Source organism: Macrosteles quadrilineatus, unplaced genomic scaffold (genome assembly GCF_028750875.1).
Source record: "Macrosteles quadrilineatus isolate MER2022 unplaced genomic scaffold, UCM_ALF_1.0 Scaffold_1__1_contigs__length_201487025, whole genome shotgun sequence".
NCBI classification, from domain to species: domain Eukaryota; kingdom Metazoa; phylum Arthropoda; class Insecta; order Hemiptera; family Cicadellidae; genus Macrosteles; species Macrosteles quadrilineatus.
Genome location: NW_026542594.1, coordinates 180,926,581 through 180,945,880, shown reverse-complemented (window position 1 = coordinate 180,945,880; position 19,300 = coordinate 180,926,581). Strand labels below are relative to the sequence as shown.

The 19,300-nt window shown below is 33.6% G+C and overlaps 1 protein-coding gene across 1 annotated transcript; it reads left to right on the top strand.

Moving 5' to 3' along the window:
* Positions 1-10,651: 10,651 nt before the first annotated feature.
* LOC129003014 (17-beta-hydroxysteroid dehydrogenase 13-like) lies at positions 10,652-18,751 on the top strand. The gene is made up of 8 exons (XM_054431209.1): positions 10,652-10,858; positions 11,701-11,844; positions 12,874-13,062; positions 13,963-14,092; positions 15,906-16,010; positions 16,264-16,378; positions 17,061-17,174; positions 18,394-18,751. The coding sequence occupies exons 1-8, from the start codon at positions 10,652-10,654 to the stop codon at positions 18,476-18,478; spliced, it is 1,089 nt and encodes a 362-aa protein (XP_054287184.1). The 3' UTR covers positions 18,479-18,751.
* Positions 18,752-19,300: the final 549 nt, after the last annotated feature.

Here is a 19,300-nt window from a genome sequence, read left to right as displayed (position 1 = left end):
ATCTTAAATACAATCATACGTATTAATGGTAATTTAATTAAAGCTCAATGACTATATAAAACGTTTCATAGATTGCAAGTATAAATAGGGGCTAAGTCAAGATCAGCCATTTTTAGTTCCTAAATTTAGCGTGTCACCGTCTGAATCCATATTTCTAAGACTAATAAGATACCTGCTTCCTACCTCTGTGCCATATATAATAGACAAAGCAAAGGTAACGAATGCGAGAACATCCTAAGCATGCGAGTCTAATTGACAAAGCTTCTAAATGCTTCAATTCCGCAAGGAGTTTTATAGAAGACTAGCAGAGTACCCGTCCTTCGTACGGGGTTGGCATAGAAGTATAAAACGCTTATTGCAGTTACGGGAGAGGACACGGTTTAAGGAAATTTGGTCTTAAATTTATACGGTATCCTATAGTGTAGCACACATCTACCATAGCCCTAATTTTCTACAACTGCACCTAAACCATGGAAAAAGTAAAGTTCTCATTGTGTACCACAACCTTTTGTTGATAGTTGGTTCAAATTAGCCTGTTGTAATAAATGCAAAAAACATAATATTGCTGCACCCTGTTGGTAAGCCTTACTTTTAATGCTATTTAATATCATAGAACCAACTTGTACAGTTGAAACGGCTGACAAAATTCTTTTATTCCCTTAATATGAATACTCATAAGGCTAACATAACACTCAGTCTATAGACTTGCTGCAGCAGGGGGATTATATTGCTGTTTACACAGAAATAAATCAAAAAAATAAACCTCATAAAACTCAGGATAATGGCCTGGCAATGATTATAGAATCTTAATTATTTCTTTAATGATTTATTTTACAACGAATTATTCCCTGTAAAATATTATTACAGTATTTCATAAATATTAGTACAAACTCAGTATAATAGATCATAAACATAAACAAATGAAGTAACTGAAAGAATCATACACTAATGAAATTACATTAACATATGGTTTGACAGCTCCTAGTAGGTGATGTTAAATAATGTTTACATTCGGGCTAGTGACATCATTATTTTAAATTTATAATCCTTACCCTCTCTGTTCTAATATTCGTGCAGTATTTAATATGTTTGAACCAGCTGTGTGGAATTGAGAAATCAAAATTCATTTGACATTTGTAGGTTTGTTCTTTGTTACCATGGATACCATCAATCAATATTTACTTTTAAATCTCTCACCTCAAATTTTTGTATGCCCACGGGGCAGAGCCCTAGGACAATATCGAAGCGGGAATAGTTCTATATGTATCCTCGGAACTGTAGCTTCATGTGTGTGCAGTTTGAGCCCAGTAGGTTCAGTAGTTTTTGAGATTAGCTCATACAAACACACACACACACAGACACCACCTCTTCTTTATAATAGTATAGATAATAAAAACTAGTGTAGATCCTAAAATAGTAAACTTTGTAGTTTCAAAGACAATTCGTAAGCAGAGAATTTCAGCTTGATTTTTATAAATTTTTACCAGGTAGGACTGTCTACATTGATGACTTTACTAACTGGATGGGTTCCTTCATTCAATATTAAATATAATTCTTACTATCGTGCGTAATCCCGTATTCAAATAGTACCTAATGTTACACATCAAAATCCGCTATTTTCAAACTAATGGAAATATCCAAATCCTAATTCAACCTATTTGACAGTAATTGTGACATTTGAACTAGTTTAAACTCTGGTTTTCATACATTCTGTATTTTAAAAATAATTTTTAAGTTATACCTTGGGGTTTGTTTAGTGGGAAGATGTTCGTTTAATCACTGTGGGATCAACGGTTTGTCTGAAATCAATAATGGACACCTGGCGTGTTTTACCCTGTGTGGTATGTCATATACATGTCGATCCTACTCGCCGACACTACTTTCTCTTTCTCCCTCATTCAACACCGTCTGTCTCTCTTTACCACTCGAGTGATTGACACCCCTCAGGGCCAGTGCCGGGGAGGGCAATAAATCAGGGAATTAGCTTTAACAACGCCCGGATAAAATTATGAGAAAACTTTTGTCTATCATTACGACCATCGACCTTCATGGCTGAACGTTATTGTTGCATATAACCGTTAAGTCTTATAACATACCAACATATGGAGACAGGCCAAAGTTATTAATTTTATCCAAGACGATTATTTGTTTTTAATTGCATCCATCCTGTTTTGAACCAGAAAGAGCTGTTTCGGAATAAACCTAGGTATTGCAAAGAATGCATTGTCGTATGGCAATAAGGTTGCCCTTTTAAAACAGTTTTAGTCTGACTAAACCAAAAGTCAATTTTAGCTTTGACGTGAAGCTGCACTATGGATAGCTTTTTGAATTGAAAATTTTTACAGTAGGCAATTAACCTAAAAAGATATAGGTTTAATTGTTGTAAATTTATTTTTGTGGAATAAATTTTTTTATGTAATATAACACAAACATGACATTTCAAGAAAATAAACTAACTTTATGTAAAAAGTAATGCCTTAGTTTGTTTTAAGTGGAAACTTTTGAGTATTGTCCCTAAAACCTCTAGTGGGTGTGTAATTATTTCGTGCAGCATATTTAATGATCAATATTAATCTCTTCCGCTTCTTATCACCGTTGCAAAGCACAGGGCGGCTAGTATCTTATAATCAAATTTACTTACTCTAATTTTGTAATCAAAAGTCTTCTTTGAAATTATTTACAGAGATTATTCCTCTGTAAATATTATCTGTTGTTTTTGATTATGCCATTTGTAAACACATGTTACTGTTGAATTGTAGACATTTTTCATCCTAGAGTATGGAACTGGATACTGTACAATAAAGACAGCTAAGAGACAGAGATTCACACGGAGCAATATAGGTACTTTATAGAGCAGTCTTTGCTCAAAAGCAATTAATCATAATGATTGGAAACATTCAACCAGTAATCCGTTATGTAAGCAGCCTTTCACATAAGGCATTTCTTATTGTTGGAATTGTTTTGACAAACATGGCAACCCATAAATAAACCAATGATGATGGTTCACTAAATAAATTACGTAAAAAATTATACAATTCTACACACAGTACATTAATTATATTCCCAATTGTGCATCGCGTTTAAAGAATTGTATAGTATTATTTTAATTATTTAAAAGGATGTCAGATTTTAAAGTTTTGTTTGGTTATATTACAACGTGATGAATCAATTTTCTTGGATAAGTCTTTTTCCTTTCCGAGTGTGTAAGTAGGAATCTTACCAGATAAATACTAAGTGTTTTCTGTGGTTTGTTTTATGACAAACCAAGAAAAGTTGAATGTGTAATTTACTCGCAAAGGGTCTTTGTTGCACTCCAGAAACTATTCTCGAGCCACAGCCGAGAGAAATACCAACAACACTTTAAGCTCCATTTGTGAAACCCTCCCCAATTATAATTTTTACTTCAAGCGAAGGAGTGAAAAATATAACCAACGAAACACTCTTACGAGTGGGCGCACGACTGTAGGTTGTTAGAGCCACATATAATTTTCTCAGTCCAATACAGAACTGATTTAGTACGCACAAACCTTATCCCGAAAGAAAACACAAGTATAGCCTAGCCTGTTTCTCGGGTACTCGAAACTGATACTGTATTCTGGACTGGATACCAATAAAAGTACTTTTGACTATTGATACAAATTCAGTATCCAATAGGCAATGCTAGTACTTTATAGTTTCATTCCTTTAAAGTTATTACAGACACATAACTTGCAAACAATTTATTTATCTAGCTTATTATTTAGATTTGCCTTAAAACCTGGATCGGCTCAAAACGAAACAAATAACCGAAATATTTATGATTCTAAGCAATAGACAGAAAAAACTCTAATTTTATCTTCGTAACTCTGCAGAAATAACAACGGTTTTGTTAAACATGCCTTGAGGGTCTAAAGTAGCATTTGGCCAGCTAATGTAAACAGTTGTATATTTCAAGTAATTGTAGCAAACGCATCGATTGATTTTTCAGGTAAGGATATAGCTTAATGTTGCATTCTTGTTAATACTTTGACCCATTGACGGTATAATCTACAGTAAACATAATCGCAATAAACAAAATGAATGAACCAATAAACAGCTGCTTATTTACATTAACAGAACAGGAAGTTAAAGGCAGTGTTATGTAAAATGTCACATGACTACTTTATAACACCATAGTATAATTTATACAATATAGCGTTTTAAGTTTAATCCATTATCTCACACCTACGATTAACTTGAAATCAGGATAACTATTCTTTTGAATTTTAATAGCAGAAAGTTTTTCAAGAAGTTAGGGCAGTACTATTATACATGTCACATGACTAACTTACAAATACAACTTTTTAGTCTACTCCTTTATCTAAAACCTACAGGAATATTGAAAACGGTAAAACTCTTTTGAATTTCGATAACGGTTATATTTTCAGGGGGTTAAAGCAGTGTTATTCAACATGTAGCATGACTAACTTATTTTTGCAAATTTTAAATCTGCGGCTTTATATCTCACCTACAGATATCTTGAAAACGACACAAAATTTTTCAATTTTGATGAAAGTATTGTGTTTGGGGAGTTAAGGCACTGACATTCAACATGTTGCATGACTAAATTGTTTTTAAAACTTTTGAATGTACTCCTTTATATTGAACTAAAAGATATCTTGCAAACGGCACAAATATCTTCAATTATGATGACAGTATCGTTTTCAGGGAGTTAATGCAGTGTTACTCAACATGTCGCATGACTTACTTATTTTTACAACTTTTAAGTCTACTCCTTTATATCACGCTTGACGGTATCTTGTAAAATGCACACCCTTTTTTAATTTGGATGGCAGAACTATTTTCAGAGAGTTAAGGCAGTGTTATTCAACATGTCACATGACTTACTCATTTTTACTTTTGAGTCTACTCCTTTATATTACGCTTATAGATATCTTGGAAAAGGTACAAGCTTTTAAAATTTGGATAGCAACAGTTTTCAGGGCGTTAAGACAGTGTTATACAAAATATCACATGACTAACTTAATTTTACAACTTTGGAGTCTACTGCTTTACATCACGCTTTAGGATATCTTGAAAACGGCACATACTTTATGAATTTGGATGACAGAACTGTTTTCAGGGCGTAAAAGCAGTGTTATTCAACATGTCGCATGACTAACTTAGTTTTACGTACAAATTTTGCGTGTACGGTACTGCTTTATGCCACACATAGTGATATCTTGAAAATGACACAAAACATGTCAATTTTGATTAAATTATTGTGTTCGGGGAGTTAAGACAGTGTTATTATCTTGCCACATTTTGTCGCTATGTCGCATGAGTAAATGGTTTTTAAACTTATGAGTCCACTCTTTTATATCACACTTACAGGTATCCTGACAACGACAAAACACTTTTCCATTTTGATTACAGTTGTTTTCAGAGCGTTAAGGTAGTGTTTTTCAACATGTCGAACGACTAACTGATTTTTACAACTTTTGAGTCTACTGCTTTATGTCACACCCACTGATATCCTTGAAACGGCACAGCACATTTAAATTTGTATGACAGTACAGTACTGTGTTCGGGAAGGCAGTGTCATTAAACATGTTGCATGACTAATTGATTTTTTAAACTTTTGAGTTTACTCCTTTATATCACACTAAAAGATACCTTGAAAACGGCACAAAAATTTCCAATTTTAATGACACCATTGTTTTCAAGGAGTTAATGATAGCCTATGATGACTAGCAGAAGCTAACAAGAGCCGTTTTGTTCATTATATGATTTATTGCTGTATGACAATGTTTGTCTAATTTTTAGAATTTTGAAACTGTTATTTTCAATATTGGAGTTTGCATAACAACCAAACTCAAATCAATTAACTTACTTAAAATAACACGAGCACTTAAATTTTGCCTATATTATTTCGAGTACTCGTTCACATTATATAATATGTTCCCATACCACATTATCGCGCAACACATATGCTAATGTTATCTTAGATTCTTTGTCCAAGCAGTTGTAGTGTAGCGTAGCAGTGTAGCAGTGTGGATCACGTGGTCGGTGGGGATGCGAGACAAAGAGAGAAGGAATGTCCGAGCGAGAGAGAGAGCGGAATTGAAGACGGTTGGGGATATTCCGAATCCTAGTAAACCATGTATTGAAGGAGCACGCAATGTGCTCTAGAATTCCCATTAGGAGCTCTCTCGTAGGAGCTCCTTAGAGAGTTCGCATTGGGTGCTTGATGCTAATAAGAGCGCCTAGCATGTTCTGGGTAAAAGGGATATATGAAGTTTGGGGAAATTCCCAATCCTACAAACCTGTTTTTCAAAGCTTAAATGACGGCGAGCTCCTAATGGGAGAGGTCCACAGAGAGGTGAAGTGGGGAGGAGAAGAGGGAGCTCGCATTGTGCTCTAGAATTCCCATTAGGAGCTCTCTCGTAGGAGCTCCTTTGAGAGCTCGCATTGTGCGCTGGATGCTAAAACGAGCGCCTATCGTGTTCTGGGTAAATATATATATATATATATATATATATATATATATATATATATATATATATATATATATACTAGCTGTACCCACGGGCTTTGCCCCGTTTTACTTCATAAGTGAGCTCGTTCGCATGGCTCAATCACGTCCTGGTTGAAGTTCGTTCGCTGCGCTCACTCACCTTTAGGTTGGAGCTCGTTCGCTGCGCTCACTTGCCTTCAGGTTAGCTCGTTCGCTACGCTCACTCGCCTACAGGTTGAAGTTCGTTCACTACGCTCACTCACCTTTTGGTTGCAAATTATCTGTTGTCATAAATTTAAAAAAATAATATTGCTGCACCCTGTTGGTAATCCTTGTAAGTTAAGGATTTTGGAGATAAGAATATGCCTATATGTTAATCGGGAATGTGACCTATCATCATGCCAAATTTCAGCAAAATCCGTCCAGTGGTTAATGCGTTTACTTGTCACAAACATACATCCATACATCCATACATCCAAACTTTCTCATTTATAATATTAGTAGGATATAGTGTCATATATGTGTCCGTAAACGCGATAACTCGAGTAATTTTTGTCCGATTTTGATGAAACTTGGTTCAAATGTGTAAGGGAAGATAAACTTAAATGAGTTTTCAAACCAGCATGATCGGACCATAGGAACGGGATTTACGGGGGTTTATGGGATACAAATTGGTTTTTCTATTTTTGACCCTCAAAAGACAAAGTTTCCTAATGTTTCTCTAGACCTTTTTAAAGACCTTGAAAAAGCCAACAATTTAGTATATCAACGTGTTTTTGTACGGTTATTGGTAACGGAGAAGATTCAAAAATTTTTTATTTAAATTCTCATGTTATTCTTATGGAGAATAAGGCAACTGTTGTAGTTTGCTTGTTTATGAAATATTTTGATCAAATTTGAAAAATACATTCATTTCTTACTAAACTATTAACATTTTACGACAACAACACTTTTTTACCCTCCCTGTTGCAGCAAACTTAAATACTCGTTTAACTAATTCTATTTAAATAGGAAGCATATGTGATATTTTTAAAGAGGAATTTTAGTGTAAATCCATTCAGGCAAATGGAAATTTGCTTAGTCTTCAGGTTTGCTGTGGTGAGGGTATTTTCTATTAATAATTATTTAATTATAAGGAACGGCCCAAGAATCTTAATACGTTTCAGTATATTTGACAACATGTACGTGAATTTGTTCTCACCAAATGTTTTTACGAATATATTTAGATTTTAAATCAATGATTTGATGGGGGGATTCGTCCCTCATATTTTCACTCTTAAATTGTTAAGTATATCACTGTCCATCATATAATTCATTTTTAATGTACTTCGTTTTAGTCTGAAACTTCAGATAAACACTTATATTTACATCCCGTATTGAGCTTCTATTTTTTTATGTCCCACCTTTACATCCTAGGACGATAGGTTCTAACCCAGAACTGTTTTACACATTTCAGGTTAGTCCTTGAGGGTTGTGGCAAAGATAAAATCGATTGGTTATTGGAGGGACTTGAACCCAGGACCTAGCGCACCAAAGCCCCGTGCTTTACCATTAGACCAGCTAGCTCCTTCGTATTGAGCCCTTATTAACATTAGTATAGGAATCTCATATCATCAAGCTTTTGTTTCGTATAAACTATTTACTTTTCTGCATAAAAAGAAATATTGACAAATTACACCATAATTTACACAACCACATAAATAAAAGACCACAATAGTATAACACTAAACAAGAAGATTTAAACATAAACCAAACAAACAGTCCATTATTTTAGCGAGAGGTCTCTTTGATTGAGGACTTCATTATCACTGACAACGTCCATGTAACTCAAGGGACTCTATGGACCCATGTCCCTTGTCAATTTATTTAACAAACTGTTTCAGTATGGCGGGGGCGTAACTATTATTTATTGCAATACAAAAGAGGGCAAGTTTTAGTTTGAAACAAGGAACTGAAGATTTATTAAACGAAATAAGCAAATATTTTATATTTTAACATGTAGGGCCATTTAGAATTTTAGAAATAAGAGAACCATACGATTTAAAATATTTTTATTTGACTGTACACGTAGAATTTTAACGAGTATAAAGTAGCATTAATGTAAGGAGATGCAACTAAACGGTGTGTTCTTGAAAATTGGGAATCTGTCAGTTAACTTCAAGAAGAAAACTTTTTGTCTAGAGTAGACGATTGTCAGTCGGAACTTTGTGACTTGTAACTTAAGTCATGACTGGACACTATTATTTTAACAGGACTTTTGTTAAAAAAACAGTTTTTTTACACAATTGTGTGAGATTATACAAGTTTTTAATTTTGCCGTTAGACGACGTATAAAATTTACAACATTGTGGGATTTTTATTTCGGGATGGGGGTCAAATTCTTTCCAAGGACCTTAATATGGTATTGGATTTTTGCAGAAAAGTGTAGGAAGTGCATTCAGAAATTCATTAACACTTCCATGAGACCTAATTGGACTTTGACCAAAACTTGACTACACTGACAACACAAAATTTTAACTAATTAAATAATTAGTTAGATAAATATTTTGGGCATTCCTAACCCTACTTAAATTAGGTGAATACAGTTGATTACACACACATTTAAAATAAAAATACAAAAATAAAATAACGGACATCAGTTCTCTAATACTGAAGTTTCACCGCACCAATGTCAATGTGTGCGTTTTCAATGTACTTTTCTCATGTAAACGTTGTAATCACCATGACGTGAGTTTGATCAGTGAGAACTTAAGTCTGCTATTTCATTTTGTTTTTGTATTTTATTTTAAATGAGTGTTTGGTTGTGAAATTAACTCCGGTGACAAGGACTGCGTTGACGCCAAAGGTATAACTGGATTAATAACCTCAGCTAAAAACTATGTCGTCCAAAAAAAGAAATGTAATATTGTTTAAGTAAATATGCAACAAAACGTGTGGGTTAGAAATACGCACGGACATTAAAACAAAAACTGTATACATCATAAACAATAAACAAATGACGTCACTCGTCTAATTTTATAACCGTAACAGCTGGTTTTGACGTTTTTGACTCTAAACACCATTTATATAATGAGATAACTAGTTTACTTTCGAGTCAGTGACGTTATTTCTTTTAATTATAATCCTTACCATTTATGTTCTAATATCCATGTAAATGGGTGTGTTTTGCATATGACATGTACAGATTACGTCTGTACACGTTAAAACACTGTATGGAATAAGAACATGACCAAATAACATCACTGGTGCGAAGCCAAACAAACAAAGCAATAATTTATCAGCCAAAATGTGAAAGTACCATTCTAGATGTTTGACCTATTATGTCAAGTTTATATCCGGATCAGATATATTATTTGTTTATGTTTATGATCCAAACCGTTATCTGTTGTTATCTGTGTTTGTTTTGTCGGTGGATAAAACTGATAATCTTTAATCAGCTGACTGAAGTGAGTGACCTTGACCTGATGACGTGGACTGGGACAGCCTACTGCTTAAACCTTTGATTACCATACTAACAATAACAACTTACAACGTTTCATTGAGTTAGTATCAAGCTACTATCACAGCAATTTAAAACCAATCTTTTAAAATCAATATTTACGTTTCAATACCAATTCCAATTTAAGCTAAATATTGACTCAATGTAAAAGTTTGGCTTTATTGCAAGACCAAGTAACAATACTTGCATAGAATAATTGGAGAATGACATTTTATAGACATATCCCATATCAGTTCACGGAGCATGACAAAACAAATCTTTATAAAACTTGAAAGATATATAAATATACATGTTATTAGTATAAAATATGGTTAATTTGTATGTCGAATGTGAAATAGCGATCAATTTTGAGTCAAAGCTCAAATCATCCTTATACCTAATCCTAATAGATGATTTCTGTAAATAATGTGTTTTAGATAAATAGAGATCCATGACTGTTTCGTTCTCCAATTGTTCTGAGGATAAGATGAGAGCACAAAGCTGTATGAATACAAAATTAATATTTCCAACTAAAAGGTGTAATTGCCAATGTGGTACTTTGACAATTATATCCCAAAAACCACTGACAACTCTAGAACTTTTGCACTAAAAGTATAAAATATGTAAATAAAATGAAATTTTAAATTGAAAAAATTTGACAGAAAATGTTTAGATTTGCTATCAATAGTTTCAGCACGATGGAGACGACAGGGCTTCCTGACGGCTTGATAAGAAACCCTTCTCCTCCGTCGGTGGAACAGAGGAAGATTGCATACAAGGAGCTGTTCTTGCTCACTACCCAGATACTGTGTATCTTACCCTTTATAATCCATGACATCATCATGACAATAATAAGCAAGATCATTCCACCACCCAGGAAGTCTTTGACAGGACAAGTGGCTCTGGTAATATAGCTTACTTCTAAATATTATATTAAACTGCATTGATTTTTATTGCACAGTAAATGAAAAGGGTTGCAAGTTTAAAGATGAATAACTAAAATCAATTTGATCAAAGTTATTACTGACGTAATATTAAAGCTTATCAAGGAATGTTTTTTGGAATATATAATCACAAGACTATTATTCTTAAGGGTTTGCTACTATTTGTATTTCTTTATATTCAATGAAGATAGAATCACAAAAAAAGAATTTTTTTGCTTAAAATGAAGTTTTGTATTGTATAAAACCCGACATTAAAATTCAAATATGGTAAAAAAGTTTTAGATTGTAATTTTAAAGTAATACAAGAAGAAATATAATGAAGAAAGAATCACTTAAAAGACAATGTTTTTGCTTAAAATATAATTGTGTATTGTATAACACTAAATATAAAACCTGACATTAAAATTAGTTTTGCATAAAAAGTCAAATATGGTAAAAGATTATAAGATTGTAATGTCAAAGTTAATTTCAAAATACAATGAGTGGAGAGTTATACATTTAGAATGCATGTTATAGTTAAAACACTCACTATAAAATATTTTGCATTTTGAAGTGGAACATTTTATAATTGTATGTGTTACTCTTCAGAGAACTTAGTAGACTTCCGTATCTGTTGGTACAAACAACCGAATGAATATATCGATCGATGTATCGATTATTTGATACATCGTTCGGTTAGTTAGGTATAGTTAACCTAACCTAACCAAACGATATATCGATAGATTGAAACAATCGAATAATCGATATATTCATTCGGTTGTTTGTGCTAACAGATATCCGGGAACTGACCATATATCTCTCAGGTTACAGGTGGGGGCCGAGGACTAGGTCGGGGTTTGGCTTTGGGGTTGGCCAAAGAGGGCTGTAAAATCGCCGTAGTAGACATCAACATCAGCAACGCCCGGGGAACTGCTAATGACATCATAGATGAGGGGGGAATGGCTAAGGTAATACGACTGTGGATGAGGGTCCAATGTAATACGAATGAAATAAAGGGGAAACAACTTAAGACGTTACGACAGATGTTAAGAGAAGTCCGCTTAGCGCAAGAAGCTACTAATTGGTCAAGATAAATTACGATAAGATAGTAAAACTGTTGCTGGAGGGCAATTTACGTAATTTTCATTATCAATTGAGATGGGGGCACCACCTAGGTGCGTATTTCAACCTAATGGGTGAATGAGTGTAGAATGGTGTGAGATGTGTGTAGCTTTGATACGGACTATCAGTTGTTTCATCAGTCAGGATAATTTATGTTAAGCCATGGACGGGTGGGTCCAGTTTTGAACCATCAAAAAGCTACAACTTTTAAGACCGAACTATCCCCTTTAATCGATTGCCCTGTGATTGTTAGGTGAGTACTTTAACCACTCAGTCAAAGCGGTTAATTATAAGAGTGAAGGTAAACAAATGATAACATTGATGAAGCATCTTAGGTGTTAGGATGCTGGTGAGAGGGCTAAAATAAAATAAGCGTGATTTTGTGCCAAGCAATGTGATTTAGCGTAGCAAGTGTGTTGTTTCTGTATCCCAGGTGGATGATAACAAGATTTCATCACGACCTGTTGTCACGACGACACGCACGGAGTTGGAAAATACAGGGTATCTTTTTATGTTCTAAGCTTTCAGCAATATCTCTCCGATCACATACTGTATGTGTATCTCAGGAAAGCCGATCCTCTATGTCTTATTTTATTGGTTATGGCATACTAGATAATATTAGGAGAAGTAGTATTTTGGTGGATCATAATTAGAGAAATAGAAAATCTGAATAGGATGCATCTCCAAATGACTTACAAATTTCCAACTCCGATTACAAGCCTTCACGATAGACTCTCTTTATGACTCTTGATGTTTTACTCTTTATGTTTTAAGTAATAATTCTTTTCATGCTCTACTTTTGAATCAAACTATTCTAAATTGGTTGTCTGTTCCGAATATGTTAAAAATAATAATGAACAACTTTGCTCCCACAGGCCTACGAATGTAACGTGGCCGACCCAGCGGCCATCAGAGTGCTGAGGGAGGCAGTGACATCAGACCTGGGTCCTGTAGACATCCTGGTCAACAACGCCGGTATCTTGTACGGCGGGGATCTGCTGGAGAAGTGTGACGAGGCTGACATCAAAGCTGTCATTGACGTCAACCTGTTGAGCCACTTTTGGGTAAGGTTTGTTTAAAAAATAGATATAGTTCCATTACTTTATTTTGCTTCCTCAAGAACAGTTACCGATACACAAGTCATTAGAAACACTAAAAAGGTTTCAACAACTCTTGTGAAACTGCACAGAGAATCAAGTTACAGAAGATACTCACTTATAGTGTGCTTTCCGCTCGATTATGTTTTAGAAGAACTAAAATTGTATTTCTCTCGTTGACCATGTAAAATGCCACTGGCGTGGATAAAAAAGAAACATACTTGTGACGAGAAAGGAAGAGCCTGAGCCGCGAGTTTTGTGAGGAAATTCCGATCACAAAATGCTCAGGGTCTTCCTCCACTGAGATCGTTGTATTACATGTTGGTCAGGGGGGTTGGTGTTAGGCTATGCCCACACCCGCATTAGTGCAAGACACCACATAAGTAACCATAGAGTGTTTCTTCTGAACGTAATTTTTCCGTGGAAACTGAGACCCGAATAGATTCTTGAAAGATAATTTGAATAGTAGATTCGAGCGGGAAAGATCATAGCATGTAATTTTTCTGATGAATTATGTTTTTCAATAGTTAAGTAAGTTTTTAACATTGGTAATTATATAAAATATATGTAGACAAATTGGTTAATGGATACTGCATTTAATGTAATAGTTGGTTTTATCCATGTTTGTCTAGAAAAATTTACCTTTCTAGAACTATTTTTAATTGTATTTAATACTAAAATCAAATGAGTGTACCCAGCCAACATTTGAAAGATTGAAAACATAATTCGCTCAAGAAAAAAATTAACATATTTATACTAGCACACTTCTTTGTTTACCTCCTTTGAATTTATAAAGGAGAGTTATAGAATGAGTTTTATTGGTATAAATATTTGTTTAGTTTTAAAAATGTGTGTGATTTTTTGTAGATGCTTAAAGAGTTTCTCCCCTCAATGAAAGAGCGTAACAGTGGACATATAGTAGCCATAGCATCTATGGCATCATTTGTTGGAGATTCGGCAGGTTCCGCCTATATAGCCAGCAAGTTTGGAGTTAGAGGTATTTAAATTATACTACTAAACTATTGTGACTTTTAAAAAACGTTTCAAATTTCTTAATCATATTTCCTGGGTACCTTACTTACCTTCCTGGGGTTCCTGACTTAAACCAAAAAGATTTTTAGATATTTGAATTTTGTAGTTATTGTAGAACCTAACAATGCTTCGTTTACTTCATTAGCGATCAACTGATTATGAACTTTTGCATTGCTTTTTATGTGGCTTAGTGTTGTTTGTAATGTATTGGGAATCAATCTCAACATATTAATCTCTAATAATTCTCTTAAACGTAATCAATGTTTATGATTTATTAATGTACATTGATGAAGAAATTAAATACAGGGTTATTACAAATGATGTTCATGATTTAATACATACATGAAATATAGTTTTATTTGTTATACAAAGAAATAAAATGGTTACAACTTTTGAAAAACTCAAAAAGTTTTGACACAGATACACAGAACTGTAAATGCTCGATACGGGAACCCCTTGTGGTACGACAGATGTCAATAATGTAGTCAAGCTCTTGCTAGACTTTGAAAAGTGTGTCTAGGTCTATTTTTTCGATAGCATTGGTAATGCGTTGCTGGATCTCAAGTATGCTTAATAATGGTGGTGTGTACGCCTTATCTTTGATGTATCCCCATAAGAAAAAAATCAGGGGGTTATGTCCGGAGATCTTGTAGGCCAGTTCAGGGGTGTGTCATTATTCGGACCACCGAGCTCGTTCCACATCTCAGGCAGCACATTGTTAAGTTCAGCCCTACTACAAGTAACATTCAAATGCAGCCATTTCTCTTAAATTTCAAGTGTCACTTGCCAATATAGTGGTTACTAGGAGGATAATCGTTAAACCTGGTTCTAAAGTGTCGTTTCACACTAATAACAGATTGGTTAAGTAACATTCCAACTGGCAAAAAGCTTTCCTGCCTTCAAATTCAGCCATTACACAACACTTACAACAATTGACTTGACAAACAGCTGATATGCACCCAAACCAATGTAAATGAAACTTTATGAGTTTTTCTTTCCAATGGTACCAATTAAAATAGTCTTGAAACAAATTAACCCAGTAATATTTATAATCAAAATCAGGAACATCATTTGTAATAACCCTGTATTGCATTCATTATCTTTACATAATGTTGTAACATCTAATCAGTTTTATCGTGTTTGAGTACTGTAATATCACCTGGTAACCCAATATCAAACCTTTCTTGCTCAAATAACTAAGTATTAAAAAAAGTAAAAACTTTTAATGTATTCTTCTTCAATACTTAATCTTTGAACTTGTGAAAACACTGCGATGTGTTTTACTTAAAATAAATTTTCCTACATAACACTATACTATGCAGACAACAATGTGAAAACTCATATCAGCTGATCGTTAATGAATTAAAGGATGCAGGGCTGTCAACCTATGGACTTTTTATTCACAAAATAAGTTTAACTCGTATAAGATGTGCACGTAACTACAAAGGATAGTAATTCAGAGTGATAAAGGAATACTAGTTTGATTTTAAGCACAAAACCAAGCTTTAACATATAGTATATGGACATTCTGTAATGGTAGGTAACCCCGCTAACCACCGTTTCACCACTGTTACTTTGGGTGACGTTGTTCAGGAAAAAAAACTCAGCACTCGCTTACAAAGCCCAAACTTTATTTAGCCAACAAAACAATATAAAAACATAAAATAAAATAAAAGGTTGAGTCGACAGGGAACAGTGATAATTATTTAGTTTACAATAGTATGTAATAGAAGAAACCCCCAATTTTGAAACCCTCTAAAATTGTCTTTGGGCTCCAGCTCCCCCAGCAGGACCTTGTTCTTCAGTACACACCACTATCTTTACACACACAACAGACCCTCTGATCAAGTACACTGGCCTACTTAAGCAACAGCATTCTATAGGTCAGCACAACCAATGAATACAAACCACTATTTTAGTGGTTTGTATTCATTGGCACAACTAGCTATTGTTTTTAACAACACCACCTACTCGCACATTTCCAATATTCCTCTTCACAATATTTGACTCCTCCTAATTACAATCCCTTATTTTATTTTCTGTTGTAAAAAGCATTACATCAACTTAAACAGTTTGTGCACTTCTAATGATGAAAATGTTTGGTAATGCAATTATTAAAATGCCTTTTGTTTCTAGGTTTAATGAAAGTTGTTCATTCAGAAGTAAAGTTTAAGCACAACATCAACACAACTACAGTTTACCCGTACTTCATCAACACAAGCGCCGACTATGTGAATGAGTGGAAACTTAGGTACGTTCAAGATGTTATGATATACAAAAAGTAGTTTGCAGGGTAGAGTATATTTAAATTTTTGATTTATAAGAAAATAAAAAGTAATTTAACGAGCAATATATGTGACCCAATTAAAATAAGTTATCCTCCATTACAACAATGTTTTGAAATGAACATAATCGAAAACAGATTTGTGCAGTAACGGTTGGTGGTTTTTTTAACTATACCTACGTTATTCGTTATCCTAAAAATGACTGAAACTTTTACATGGAATGCAATATTACATTTAGGTAAAGTTACAAGGCATGTTTGTTTGATTGTTTGGATTTAGTTAGCATTTCTTTTCTCGTACGTGGTAATAAATGCAATAACATTACTGAAAAGTGACAGTCAAAAGGCATAACACAGTCTAAAAGTTTTAGCGTGTGAACATAAACTGTTTTACGAAGCAACAACAGTTACAATTCAAAAGATTATATACGAAAAAATATAATTTATAGTTCAAAAGGTTTACAGAGTATATTATTTTTCTATGTCTTTGTTATTTTTTAGGATCTTAGCAAAACAAGTGATATTTTTCTTAGTGCTAGTTCATATTTTAGACGGAATAAGTCCTACGCTCATTCTTTACTCATACGCGCCTAGATGGAGTCCTCATGTTAATTGATTATATTGTATATAAAAACACGTTTGATTTCAGAGTTCCTGCTATTCCTATAGAAGATGTTGTTGGTGCCACCATTGCAGGGGTACAACGAAACCAAGTTTCAATCTTTGTTCCTTCATCGTTCGAATACTCCGTTAAACTTTTGGAGTGAGTTTTATTAGCTTATTATTTTTGTTCCCATAAATAAGTTTCTTTTTCTTTTTATTCTAACCTAATTACAGCAGGTAGTTGAAAGTGTTTAAGGAAAATTAAGGTAAAATAAATATTAAGAAAGATTTATTAGTCAACGCCTATGCTTTGTTGCTGATTTAAACAATTTAATTTAAGTTAGATTAAAATGTTTATATTTAAGTATCAATCAAATACGATACGTAAATTAAAGAGTATCATAAAGTAAAATAAAGACTACATTGTATTACAGTTAAAATTGCTTTAAAAATTTTTTCTAACTGGAAGTAAAGATCCTCAAATCTATAAAGCTCTCTAACCAGGGTGTACAAAAGGCCTGGACAAAATAAAATAATGGAAAAGGTTAATTTAACGTTTATTTGTCTTCAAAATAAAGGAGTTTTCACTTCTATCAATGTGTTATACTTTTCAATACTTTTTCATTTAAATGGTGACCATACAAAGTAGGTATTTTAAGCCAAGTATGAATGGAGATGAGTGTAGGATGAGTGGTGCGATATTGTAGTCTTTTTAGTGACTAAGGCTGACATATTCCTTACACACAGCTGTTATTTATAGCCCATACAGCTAATGGCAACTAAGGGACCTACAGTTTATAGTGGAGTCTGAACCACATTTTTGCCTTGGTATAAACGAATTGGTCTAATTATCAGGATAGCACTGCGGATAGTCGTAGTACTTACTCGTGCGGACGTTAATCCACACCAGTGAATATCACATCCACAGTGCATCCCTATAAATATCCGAAATTCGTGACCCCCTAGTAGTGTTATGGCGTGCACAGCGTTTAAATCAAACCAGTCAACTAAAACTGGCATTATTACAATTAATTCAAGAAGATTCCCCAATATTGTCAAGAGTAAATTGTCTTGAATTTTTGTAACTAAATCACTACGTTCAAATTTTTTTTCGTTTGAAAAGAAATGTTGTAGCTATTTTATTTTTAATTGTAAATATAATAGCCCGGAAATTTATAGAAACGTTTTATATAAAAAATATTTATGATTTACCAATTAAACTAAACCTAAAACATACCAAAAGTAAGTAAGTAAATTCAAATTTGATTAGGTGATGATATAAAGCCCAGTTGGGAAATAATACTTCTATATAAGTTTAAGTTTTCAGATTTCCTTTAATTGAGAAAAGTCTAAAATGTACGTATTTTTCTTTGTTACAGCTTACTTCCTGTGCGGTCTCTTGAAAGAATGAAGAAAGTGGTGGACGTACAGATAAAGCCTCACAAGAAAGAAAAAAAATCATGATGAGGTTTATAGGAAGAGAAAAGTAAAAATGTAACATATACTGTACTAAAATGTGGATATTTAATTTAGTACACTCAAAAATCTGTCGTTTTAAAATGACAATTAGTGTATTTCGTACCTAGTGCCGAAAATGAGGTTTTGCTGGCCGTCGAGAACTAAACGATCGAGAGCCTGCAAAACCATTTCGGTCCGTGGTACAAACGCTATTTTCATCATACTATAAACTATATTACCATTATTCAGGGCAATAATAATGTACACTAACAGTCAACACAACTACAACTTTAGGTTTATGTGAAGAAATTATTTGAGGAATCAGCAAAAATAATAATAAACAGTTGCTAAGCAGTGGCTATAAAAAAGCCTATTGCAATGCTATGGAAACAACTTGTATATTTTATAATAACAATTATATGCATTATTGTTTTAAGTAAATAAGCGAACAGTTGATTTAGCGGCCCTATAGATGTAAAAACCTTCTCGGTCCCCAAAATGACGCTGACAGCTGGCATGGCCAGCAAAACGTAGCTTTCAGCCACCAATTAACGTATGTCAAAAAGCTTAAAACATCATGTGGTGAAAACTCTTTTAGCCGAACCTACTGCGTTTTACAGAGCTGCGTAAACTATTTGGAAATAAATTTTAATCACACAACTCCAAAGACTACTGAAATACGTGTTGATCCATAGACAGTAAGGCTTAAAAATCACAAACGTAATTTAGTAGGAATATTGAAACGTTTAATTACGGAGAAAATTCAAAACTGCTTTAAATTAAAATATTAAATGTAACTCTTTATTTATTAACTAATGTAATTTACTT

Excerpts from the sequence above, each read along its gene's own strand:
- LOC129003014 (XM_054431209.1), top strand. The coding sequence starts at position 10,652 with ATGGAGACGACAGGGCTTCCTGACGGCTTGATAAGAAACCCTTCTCCT. Across the intron at positions 13,063-13,962 it reads ACCTGTTGAGCCACTTTTGG|ATGCTTAAAGAGTTTCTCCC; the intron begins GTAAGGTTTGTT and ends GATTTTTTGTAG. Across the intron at positions 17,175-18,393 it reads TACTCCGTTAAACTTTTGGA|CTTACTTCCTGTGCGGTCTC; the intron begins GTGAGTTTTATT and ends TCTTTGTTACAG.